At 41.3% G+C, this 12,448-nt stretch overlaps 1 protein-coding gene across 1 annotated transcript in view; it reads right to left on the reverse strand.

Moving 5' to 3' along the window:
* GRM7 (glutamate receptor, metabotropic 7) overlaps positions 1-12,448 on the reverse strand; it is a gene marked incomplete at its 5' end in the record, with an annotated part of 458,890 nt that overhangs the window by 293,673 nt on the left and 152,769 nt on the right. Inside the window, one exon of the mRNA XM_015412693.1 lies at positions 5,186-5,327. Within this exon, the coding sequence (XP_015268179.1) occupies positions 5,186-5,327 (142 nt within the window). The remainder of the gene's footprint in view (positions 1-5,185; positions 5,328-12,448) is intronic.

Below are 12,448 nucleotides of genomic sequence, written 5' to 3' on the forward strand. Positions count from 1 at the left end.
TCACTTGTGACATGTGGGTGGTGGTGTCCAAATGTTTTTTTTAATGCAATTGCCCTATTGCAGCTTTGCAGTAGTGTCCAGCAAGCAACTTCCATTTAAATCCTCATGGTTCAGGTTTTGTGCATGCATTTTAGCATTAGTTCACTGAATGAAAGGGAACAGAAAGGAATGCAGGCAAAGGGGGTAAACATGATGTTGAAATTGACAAGATTAGCAGCTGCAAAGCCCCATTTTCCATATTGTGGAGCACTAAGGGATTCTCTGCTGTGTTATCAGCCACTGTGAAAAATGGGAAACAGTCACATGATCTCATAATATGGGAGGACATGTTGAGTGTACAGAATGCATGGTAGAACCCACTGACCCACAGCATTGCAAGCTGTGATCATTGACACAGCTGTGCAAAGTTGGCTGCAGCTCCACCATGCTTTGCATAGGACTGTAATTTGTTTGGGGGAAGAGTCTTCTGTCAGAAGCTCTGGAGAGTGTTTTTAGTATTCTGCCACTAAATTGAAAAAAAAAATGGGGGGGGGTATTATTTCCCTGCTCTTCCTTGCAAATCTGCATGGTTTTCTTGTGATTCTCTCATTTGCTCCTGCCCACTAGTCTTTAAAAAATCTTGGCTGTTTTTAAAAGCCTGTTCTGTGTGGATTGCACTCTTCCACCAATGGATTGATCCCAAGTGATTCTTAAGTCTGGCGGTTCACAGAAAGTTTTTGTGGCTCAGCTGCCATTTTAATGTTTTGTTTCCAGGGAATACCAAAATGGTCCCCGTGGTGTGGTGGTGGAAAGTGCCATTGAGTTGCAGCTTATGGCAACCCTGTAGGGTTTTCAAGGCAAGAGATATTCAGAGGTGGTTTGCCATTGCCTGGCTCTGCATCACAACTCTGGCATTCCTTGGAGGCTTCCCATCAAAAAACTAGCCAGAGCCAACCCTGCTTAGCTTCCAAGATCTGATGACATGGAGCTAGTCTGAGCTAGCCAGATCAGAGCTTCCCCTCTGTACTCCTAGCAAAGGTTTAGCTATGCATTCCCTGAGCGGTCTGCTTGTAGGACCTTAGATCTAAACTATCAAATGGCTCTCAGAGAATTCTGCCCTTTGTCCAAACTCTGAGGTTCCTACGCCAATGAATCACTACTTTGTGTTCTAGCGCAAGTGTTTTATAGCTTCCCTGTGTGCTGGCAATTTTTAACCTGGTCCTTCCAGCTGTCCATTTGATAACATTCTGAACTGCAGCTATTACCAGGTTCATGTTGTTTACCTTCACATCAGAAAAAGGTTCAGCTACCCATTTGTGCATGTTGTCTATCAAAAAGATAGGTCATATGTCTCCTGTCCAGCAGTTAGTCCTGATGAGGCTTCCCAAAGAGGTGAATAGTCATGCAAAGTATTAATTGGATCTGCTGATGTTCATTTTTTGTGGAACATTATATTCCCAATAGGGGCCGCGGTGGGTCAGAGGTTAAGATGCTGAGCTGAAGACCAGAAGGCCTGTAGTTCGGCAGTTCAAGACCCAAGTGCCGTGTGATGGAGTGAGCTCCCATCTCTGGCCCTAGCTCCTGCCAACCTAGCAGTTTGAAAGCAAGACATTACAAGTAGATAAATAGGTACCACTTCGGTGGGAAGGTAACAGCATTCCGTGCACCTTGGCATTCAGTCATGCCTGCCATATGACCACGGAGAAGTCTTTGGACAGCGCTGGCTCTTCTGCTTGGAAATGGAGATAAGCACCACCCCCTAGAGTCAGATTCAACTTGCCTTTGAGGAAGGGAAACCTTTATCTATATTCCCTTCTTTGGTTGAGTTCAGATGGGCAGTTTGAAGTGAGAGGAAGTTGTGGCAAAAAATACTTGGAACAAATTGTTCCGGGTTTTCCTGGTCACACTGCAGTGACTGATGAGGGAGCATACCGGGAGGAGGCACAAGGGAGCATTCACACGGCCTGGAGGCACGGCTGTAAGGCACGGCATAAGAAAAATGTGACTTTTGGCATTCACACTTTGTTGGTGTGGGATGGACATGGAATAATCACAGTTTCCAGGGTTTGCTACCACTTTCACCAGGTATATTTTAAACTCGGGAGCGAAGCGTTACAAGATAGGTTGAGTACGGGTGGGGAACGCCGGACAGATGTGCCTGTATGAACGGCCCATTTAATCCGGTTGTGAAACATTAATCACACGTGCCTATATCGGGGCAAACTGCCCATCTGAACTCGACCTTTGTCTTGGAATAGAAGTACCTAAATGGGATGACCAGATCCTTTAATCCATGGATTCAGTCTGGGGATTTAAACAACTATATTTATAAATAAATTCTCTGCATTGCAATACTGCTGTACTGTTGTAGAAGGGTGGTGGGAAAAACAATGGTTTCTTTCAGGATTAAGCCCCCCACACACATACCAGTGGGAAGACTAATGCAAAGAATGATTTTTAAAAGATGAAAGCACTAAAGCAATTTTCAAAAGTTGGCCTGGAAGAAACAAATTGTCTACAATACAGTTCCCACAAGGAAATACAAATTCACTGGCACAAACGGTGTGGATGTACTAAACATTTCTTCATAAGACAACATTTTTTCCTCAAGTGATCTCCCAGAAATCTCACTGAATGTGAGAAATATGTGAAAAAACATACATACATGGTACTAGAGTATGTTCACTGTCCCAAAGCCCAATTCTATCCAACTATCAGGTCACCAAGCTAACCCATTCCCGTGGCAACAGAAATGACTATTTAGCAATAAAGCAGCTTTGATCCCAAGTTGTTGGAAAGCCAACATAAACTGTGAAAGAAGAAGCATCTACCATCATTCATCACTCACAGTGATTGCATTTGGGGAGTTATTTTTCAGCCACTGCCATATATCTCTCTGTGCTGAGGTAAATGTTGTCCTGTGAAGCCCATTGTTTGCACCAACAAAGATAACAAATAGACAAATATAATATTTTACTTTAATGCTTTCCTGGATCAGTTTTCCTTTCGAAAAACCCAAAGCACATTTTTATCCCAATATGATATAGTAAAGGGGAGCACTTCAATGGAAAAATCATTTATTTTTGAGGAGGGTTTCCTTTTAAGTGGCTAAACTTTTGAGGACATTGTTTAGTAATATACAGGTAACAATGTCATAAAAAAGCAAACTTGTAGGATCATTTTTCTATGCATTGTCTCCAAAACATAACAACTGGGGAGGGATTTACCTCAATTAAAAAAATAGAGAGCCAGTATGGTGTATTTATTTTTACTTATATATTTCTTCAAATTTATAGCAGTTAAGAGGGTTTAATTTCCCACTCCTCCACATGAAGCTTGCTGGGTGACCTTGGGCCAGTCACAGTTCTCTCAGAACTCTCTCAGCCCCACCTACCTCACAAGGTGCCTGTTGTGGGGAAAGGAAGGGAAGTCAATTGTAAGCTGCTTTGGGATTCCTTAGGGTAGAGAAAAGCAGGCTATAAAAACCGACTCAAAAATAACAAAGCCCATTTTGAATCAAATGGAGTTTATTGATCTTTGTCTAGCACAGAGTTATTTCAGGAAAGTATCCCACCATGCACTGGTTTCTATAACCAGAAGTGCTATTGTTTTATTTTAAAAACTTTACCCTGCCTTTCAACTTAAAGAAGCTCACAGAATGTCTTATAGTCTCTAGATTAAAATAGGGACAAAACACCCAAAACAAATAAATCAACAATTAAAAGTCGTATTAGTTTAATAAAAATAAATCTTAAGTGACTTGAGTAAACAGGAGAAATTTAGTCTGTCACTTAAAGGATACCAATGATAACTGGCAAATCTTCTTGAAAAGGTTCAAAAGTTGGATGCAGTCCACAGAAAATACCCTTTCTTTAGTTGCCGCTATCTGGTCTCCAAAGACAAGGACACACAGAAGAAGGCATTGGAAGATTTGTGGACAGATTCATGTGTGCAAGATAGTTCCTCAAGCATCTTGCTCCCATTTAGAGTTGCATAAGATATAAACTGCACTGTGAATTGTACCAGAAACTAATTGTCATCTGGTGTGGATTTTTTTCATTACAGAAGCAGTAATACAACTTTGGAAAACCCCAGAGAATTTCCTGGATACCACTTTCTGAACCAACTGACTTCTCCAAACACTTTCCATGGGCAAGAAAAGTGAGTCTGAGGCAATTTCATCATCTCATCCATTGACTAGGTGGAAAGGAAATCACACATAGAGCCACATGTGACCTTTAGAACTTCATATGAACACAGACCCTATCTGCGTGATGAAAGACCATTCGTTTTGCATCTGTAGAGGTTAGACACAGTACAGGGGTATAATCCCAGTCCACCCTCCACTGGATATGTGAAGAGTGTTTAAGGACTAACTAATATAGAACACAGGAGATGTATGATTGGATCTACTTGATCCAGCCTTTAATGCCAATAAATAAATAAATAAATATTGGGTTGGGATGACCTCCCTTAAACTGGGGCTGTGGTGCTGGGTAGGGAAGTTAACTTGCTGTCCTTGTATCACTTCCTCAATAGAAACTGCCCTCTTCAAAGCTACTATTCATTGTAATTTAGGCAGAAGGGGAAGACATGTACTTGTATTGTATCTGCTGTTTTTTGTTCTTTACTGAGGCTAATTGTAACTTTGGGGGAGGGGAGGTTTTTTATCAGGAAAACATCACAGGGAGAAAAGATTAAGCTCCATTTCTCTAACTCTGTGGTCCTATAGATTTTTTTAAAAGAAAAAATTGTAATTTGGCCATAAGAACCAGGACAAATATATATATCATCATCTCATCCATTGACTAGGTGGAAAGGAAATCACACATAGAGCCACATGTGACCTTTAGAACTTCATATGAACACAATTGGCTGTCCAACTAGGTTGAGTTGTGTGTCTCTTTCCTACAGATCCATCAGTGCTTTTGTTCTGCTTTGTCCATTCTTACGGCTCCCTCTAGTCCAGGGGTGGTCAAACTGCAGCTGTGGAGCTGCATGCGGCTCTTTCACACAGTCTAATTTAATGTTAATAAAAAGTAAATTTGCATATTTTTCAATAAAATGTGTGTGTAATATTTGTTCATTTCTTGTGGCTCTCAAACATCTGACATTTATTCTGTGTGGCCGTTATGTTAAGCAAGTTTGGCCACCCCTGCATAGCACCATTATAAGTACATGAATTAATTTCTCCAGTCATTCTTACTTTATATCCTCATCGTTGGCAAAGACAATGATAGCCCTGGCTCTGGGAGTGTCTAGGAGCAGCTTGATAATTTTATCAAATTCGTAGGTCTTGTCTTTGCGATCCTGTGGGATTTTCAATGACTGGGCAATGCAGAGGTCACCTGTTAACAGAAAGAAAGAAGACAAGATACTAAAATCTGTAAATTAAATCCAGGAAGGAAACTGGAAGAAAATAGTGGTTAGGAGGAAGAGGGAACAAACTGAGACATGAAGACTTCATAGATCCTCTGTGGTACAATGGATGTGTTGGTGCTGGGTCGGAACAAGAGAAAATTGCATTTAAGCCCCTAGTTTGGTTATGAAGATCTCTGGTTGCATATAAACAACAGTAGATCTCTTGTTGTGTGTCAGCCTAGCCTACCTCATAATACCTCAGCCTAGCCTAATGTTGTAAAGATTAATACATTAAGAACTTTAGTGTGCCTTGTTTGCTTAGCAATACATAAGACTGGGGGGGGAACCTGTGTATTTTGGAAATCTTTCCTGAGATTATGGCATCTGACATGCCTTACTACTATTTTCCCTTTGGGCCAACACAAAGTCAGAGTCTGTTTAAATGTTCCATCCTTGGCTATCAGTAAATAATTTGGGCAGGAAGCGAAAGCTTATTAATAGTATAGCAAAGATGTGAGTTTCTGTAATATCTTCCTGATGAGCCCCTTGGCTCTATGGAGATGATGGTACAACATCACACTGATCGATCAAAAGGAACAAAAAAGTGGAATTCCATTTCCCCAAACAATATTGTGAAAACTGCTTGACATTAAGAGTTGCTACCTTTCCCTGTGGCTTGGGTCTGTTTGGCAGACAGACCCAATTGCTTCTGAATTGCTCTAGTCATTTAAATTCCCAGCATTTTCTGTTTTGGCTTTTCTCACAGGTAGCCAATAGACACTAAAAAACATTTATCCTGAAATGTCCCCAAAGAATATCCTTCCAGACAAAACATAAAACCAAAATGGGACTTTGTGCTGATAATCTGTCAGGAAAAGGAGAGGGTTCTATCAGTGCTACTGGGGATTTGGGCAATAGGACAACTGTTGATTTGCTGACAGGAAAAGATAATTCACAGAAATCATCCTATACAATGAGGAAAATTGAGAGGCTAATCTAACCTGTTTTTTTAAGATTAAGTCCCATTTATTCAATGGGGCCTATGATGTCCCTGTGCACTTCCCTCCCCTCAGAAGCAAGATTTTCCCTCTGTTTTTTCTTTCCGTCTGACTGAGCTCCCCTAGAAATGTGTTTTTATGTTCTTATATTCCAAATTAACAAAATATTTTATTCAACATAGAGGGGAAAGGTCAGGCAAAATCACAGGTTAACATTTCTGAAGTAAAACCAATACATGCACAGACTTCAGTTCTTATGTGTCAGGGTAATGAGAGTTTCCTAAGCTATTCAACAGAGTCTCAGTTTACTTAATATGTAATGTAATTTGAAATGATAGATTCAAATGATTTTTGCTGGTCTGGGGATAGGAAAATAACACAGCCAATAGCCACACTTCAAAGAAAAAGATACTGCAATGTTCCCTCCTTGCTTGAGGGGAGACAGATAGAACCTAATGATAGACTCTCGCAAGTAAGGACACATCAGTCTCCAGTTCTGACATAACTATTTCCTTGCCCCCCCCCCCAATTGAACCCAGACAATAGTCATAAACTAAGCTTATTATTCTTTTAATCTGTTTAAAACATCTTCATTATTTTGCATGCTAATTCACTGCTCACACTCTTTACGTATGACTGTTATTTCTGTTATTTCTATTTCCATCTCATTGTGTCTGAAGAGGTGTGCGTGCACACGAAAGCTCACCTTGAATAAAACTTTGTTGGTTCTGAAGGTGCCACTGGACTCAAACTTTGCTAAGCTATTCACAGTTACTTAAATCTTTATGTTGAAAGGCTTCTGTTCGAGTGTTTTCCCCAAACACTCCAGGACACTTTCTTTGAGTATTCTCTGACCCTTTTGGTTTCCAGAAGGCTGGTACACTCTTTTATTCTCAGACTCTTTTGGTTTCCAGAAGGCTGGTGTACTCTTTCCAGTACCCAAACCCCTTCTCTTGAAACACCAGTATTCATCTTAAGTTTTTAAACTGAGTCTTAAGGTTTCTACAGGCAATTTCTACACACCAGACAAGGAATCTCTGCACTCTTCAGAGCTCACTCCCTGTTTGACTGGGTAGGGAAATTGTCCTCTCACTAGAAGATCTATCCCCGTTTCCTTGGCCTGAATGGTCTCCATCTAACTACCCACTCATCCTTGCCAACTTTCCCTAGTTCTCCTGTCTGTGTTAAACTGCTCTCAATCAGGGCTGAATTCCAAAACTGTCAGAATTAGACTCTTCTCAGCTAAGGCTGAAATTAGACTACATTCTCCTCAGCATCCAGTTCAGAGGTTTTTCTCTGCTCAGCTGATGCTAACCAATCAGATCTCTTGGAACAGCTTGTCACTCAAGGCTCTCTGGCTCTGTGAAGAGTTAACCTTTCACAGTCCTTTATCTGTTTACATGGCACTTTTAAGCTTTCAAAAGTGCAGTCTGTCACAAGTCTCATCCTTATTAGGAGCCTCTGTTGTTGCTCATTGTAAATATCAGCATCTTTGAAACATTCAGAGCCAGAACATGCATGCTTCAGCATTTTTAAGCAGTTAATTTTAACAAGACCCCCATCTTAGAATATTTGTGGTATAGATTTTTACAGGATAAGATGGCTCTCTGTGCATGCTCAGATTCACAGTGGTTTAAGGGGTTCTCTATGAACAGAGAAACTGATCAAACCACATAGTGACAACAGTAGTAAATGATCACTTAGACATGTGAATGAAAACAAACACAGAACTATCATTACAGATGGAACGTTTCACATTTTTAACAGAGTAAAGGTCTATCTATGACATTGCTATCCTAATGAGCTCATGGTGCCATACATGGCTTTCTCTTCCTCCATTTTATTCTTACAACCACCCAGTAAATCAGTTAAGGCTGTGAATGACTTGAAGAGTAGAGTTACGAACCTCCAGATGGTGGCTGGAGATCCACCGTTACAAATTATCTCCAAGCAACAGAGCTCAATTCACCTGGAAAAAATGACCACTTTGGAAGGTGGACTCTGTTGCAAGCCTGGCCGGGAACGGCATAGGGCATGCTGTCAGACGGCAGAGTGAGTAAGACAAGAGCACCAACTCAAGACACATAGTCAAGTCCCAGTTCAAGATTCAGCACAGAGTCAGGACTCTAGTCCAAGAGTCAGCCCATACAGCAAGGTCTGATAATCCAAGGGTTACTCACGAGCAGATTCAGGAGCAAGACAAAAGCAGAGTGAGGAAACAGTTTGAAGAGTCACAGGGTATAGCCAGAATCTAATGCACTAGTTGCAGCATCAGTGGGATTTTAACTTGTTGCTTCCCCACCTAGCAACCTCCCTTGGCTGGTTTTTACAGCCATATGCATAAGGTTCATTCTTGCAGCCAGCTGCTCAGGAGTAATCCTGCAACTAGTCAAGTAGTTCCATCAAGCCAGGAGGTGTGCACTTTGTCATCTCTCCTGTAGTTCTGTTCATAGCCTCTGTCTGCAGCACTCTAAGGGTGTGGGTGATACTGAAGGATTAGGAATGATCAAATGAGTTTTACCTGTTGAATCAGGGTTGGAGGGTATGGGTGGTTCTGCACCAGCTGTTGACTGTGAATCCTGATGAGCCTGCAGCTCACCTTCCTGTTTGTTAGTTTGTGCTGACTCGGAGCTTGTTACACAGGGCTCCTCTTCCCCTGAGGAGTCCTTGCTCTCACTGATCCCTGGCTGCCCCACAACAGACTCTATCTCATAGTACCCCATTGAAGTCCCTTCCCTCCCTAGACCCCATCCTCCACAGGTTCTGCTCCCAAAATCTCCAGGTATTTCCCAACGTGGAGCTGGCATCCTAGTTGAAGAGTGACTGGCCCAGTCACATAGTGAGCTCACCTACTGAGTTTCATTGCCAGGTGAGGATTTGGTGCTTATTAAAAGTTTAGGCTGACAGGGACTGTCCAAGGCACTAGCAGTATAGTCCTAAACTGAATTACACCTAAATCCATTTCAATAGACTAAGAAGGATACAACTCTGTTTAGTTAATGCTGTTAGTCCATTTCATGGCTGAGCAGGATTTTGAACACATGTACCCCAGAGCTTAGCCCAAACCCTTTACCAAAACACTAGCGATCAGCAAATATCCTGTTTCAAGTGGTCATGCTAATAATAAAATATTGGGGATGAAATTAATGTACGGGTATCAGCATGGATGTTTACATTTCTTTCTTTTCTAAATTCAAACTAGAGCTACTTCTGTACTTAAATAACCATTTGTGTAAGTTAGCAAGAATTCAGAGGCTGAATTTCTTGGAATCATGAGAACTAGAGATGGTACCCTTTTTTGTTTTCATTTCAAATCTAAATTCCCAGAGCAAATTTTGGACGGTTTACTTGAATTTGCCCTGAGATACAAGACCAGGATTATACTGAACAACTGTCACTTAACCGTCTGCCCCTGCTGCTGCAGAAGAAAGGATGGACAGACAGACAGGCTCTTAAATCTCCTGTGATTTGGCAGAGAAAGCCAGTCTTGCTGGCAGAAACAAAGCATACTTCCATTTGCTAAACTGTTCTTCCCTTCCACGTAAGGATTTTCTCATATAAAAAAGATATATATTTCATTCATTTATTTATTTATTTTAACCGTTTTAGTGCCCTCTTCCCACCCAATCAGGGTCCAAAAGGCAACAAACATGAAGATGTTAACACATTTAGAGAGCAATCCTAAACTGGCCTAGTCAGAATCAAACTCAAGTCTATTCAGTGGGGCTTAATCTCAGGAAAGCATTATCCAGATTTCATTGCCAAACAAAATATAGTTTAAAATATAAAATCCAATTAAAAACATAAAAAAACCAACACTAGAAGGAGGGCCTCCACTTCTCCTGAGAAGGAGTCAGGCTGCTGGTACTTAAAATCAAAAAGTGGCAGAGCAGTTTTTAAACTAAATCTTGGGGGAGAGCCAACAGGAGATGACATGCTTCTGGTTCGAGATAGCTCGTTGCTAAGAGATGAAGAGGTAACTGTTACTGTTTTAGAGGGAAGTGGATTAGGACTGGCCACTGAGAGGGGAACAAACAATGTTGACCGCCTGACAAGGTCTGGAGGCCACTGGAGGAAGGCTGCAAGCCTAATATGTCTGGGAAATTTATATACAAATGCTAGAAGGGCCCACAGCAAAATGGGGTAACTGGAATGCTTAGTATCAGCGGAGAACATAGACATTGTGGGCATTTCAAAAACTTGGTGGGATGAGGATAAGCAGTGGGATACAGTGATTCCTGGATATAAATTATATCAGGATAGGGAGGGAAGGGTAGGGTAGGAGGTGGAGTAGCTCTGTATGTCAGAGAAGGTATGCAGTCTAGTAAGAATGCAAGAGACACAGATTCGTTTACAGAAATGCTATGGGTGGAAACACTAGGCCCAAAAGGAAGCTTAATTCTGGGAGTTTGTTATCGCCCACCTGATCAAAGGTTACAGGCTGATTTAAAAACAGCAAAAGAATTAAGGAAAACAGCTAGACAAAATAATTGTGTTGTTACAGGTATTCTTTTTTTAATTTATATTTTTTATTGTAGAACGCAAAACAGTAAAATTACACAACGTAGTTCATTTTATATTTTAGAATGTACAAAAATGCAATTGAGAAAAAGCATAGGTTGTGCCAGGTATTCTTAACTACCCACACATTGATTGGATCAATACGTTTTCAAGTCAGGAGAAAGAGATTGGGTTTCTAGATACTCTCAATGACTGTGCCATGGAGCAGATTGAACCTACCAAGGGGGAGGTGAGACTGGACTTGGTCCTAAGCAGTGTTCCCTCTAATGCTGAGTTGGTATGAGCTAGCTCACAGTTTTTTAGCTTCCAGCTCACACATTCTTGTCTTAGCTCAGGAAGGATGGCTCCAGAGCAAACTAATTTATGCAGTAGCCAAATCGCATGCTCACAAGTTTAATGCCAGTAGCTCACAAAGCAGATTTTTTGCTCACAAGACTCCACAGCTTAGAGGGAACATTGGTCCTAAGTAATGTTCAAGTACTAGTGAGAGATGTAAATGTGATAGTGCCAGTTGGGAACAGTGGCCATAATGCTATTTAGTTTAACATTTATGTAAACAGGGAGTTGCCCCAAAAGACCAACACAACCACTTTCAACTTTAGAAGGGAAACTTCTCTCAAATGAAAGGGCTTATGAAGAAGAAACTGAAATGAAAGGTAAGGAGGGTCAAATCTCTCCAGGAAGCTTGGGGACTATTTAAAACTACAGTCCTAGAAGCAGATAAAATGTATGCCACGGATTAGGAAAGGTACAAATAGGTATAAAAAAGGCCTACATGGTTACCAAGAAAAGTAATGGACACAGTAACAAGGATTCCTTTGAGCAGTGGAAGGCTAGTCCAAATGAAGGGAGCACAGGCTTTGGCAAATAAAATGCAAATCAGTGATCAGACAGGCAAAAAGGGACTATGAGGAACATACTGTAAAAAACATAAAGACCCATAATAAAAATTTCTTCAAATACATAAGTATCAGGAAACCAGCCAGGAAGGCAGTGGGACCCTTGGATTCCTAAAGGATGAATAAAGGATGATATCTGAGAATCTGAGAGCTTTTATTTTGTTTGCCTCTATCTTCACTGCGGAAGATGGGAGATGCTTGCCCACCCCAGAACCACTCCAGACTCCTAACCATCTTCATTGCCTTCCTCTGGACATGTTCCAGCTTGTTTATATCCTTCTTAAATTGTGGTGCCCAAAACTGAACCCAATACTCTTGTTGTTGTTCAGTCGCACAGTCGAGTCCGACTCTTTGTGACCCCATGGACCATGGACCAGATCACGCCAGGCCCTCCTGTCTTCCGCCGTCCTCTGAAGTTGGCTCAACTTCATGTTCGTTGCATCGATGACACTGTCTAACCATCTCATCCTTTGCCGTCCCCGTCTTCTTTGACCTTCAATCTTTCCCAGGATCAGGGTCTTCTCCAGTGAGTGCTCCCTTCTCATTTGGTGGCCAAAGTATTTGAGCTTCAGTTTCATTATCTGGCCTTCCAGGGAACAGTCAGGGTTGATTTATTTAAGGATTGACTGATTTGATCTTCTTGCAGTCCAAGGGACTCTCAAGAGTCTTCTCCAGCACCATAGTTCAAAA

The sequence above is a fragment of the Gekko japonicus genome, unplaced genomic scaffold (genome assembly GCF_001447785.1).
Source record: "Gekko japonicus isolate JY-2015 unplaced genomic scaffold, Gekko_japonicus_V1.1 scaffold588, whole genome shotgun sequence".
Lineage (NCBI taxonomy): Eukaryota > Metazoa > Chordata > Lepidosauria > Squamata > Gekkonidae > Gekko > Gekko japonicus.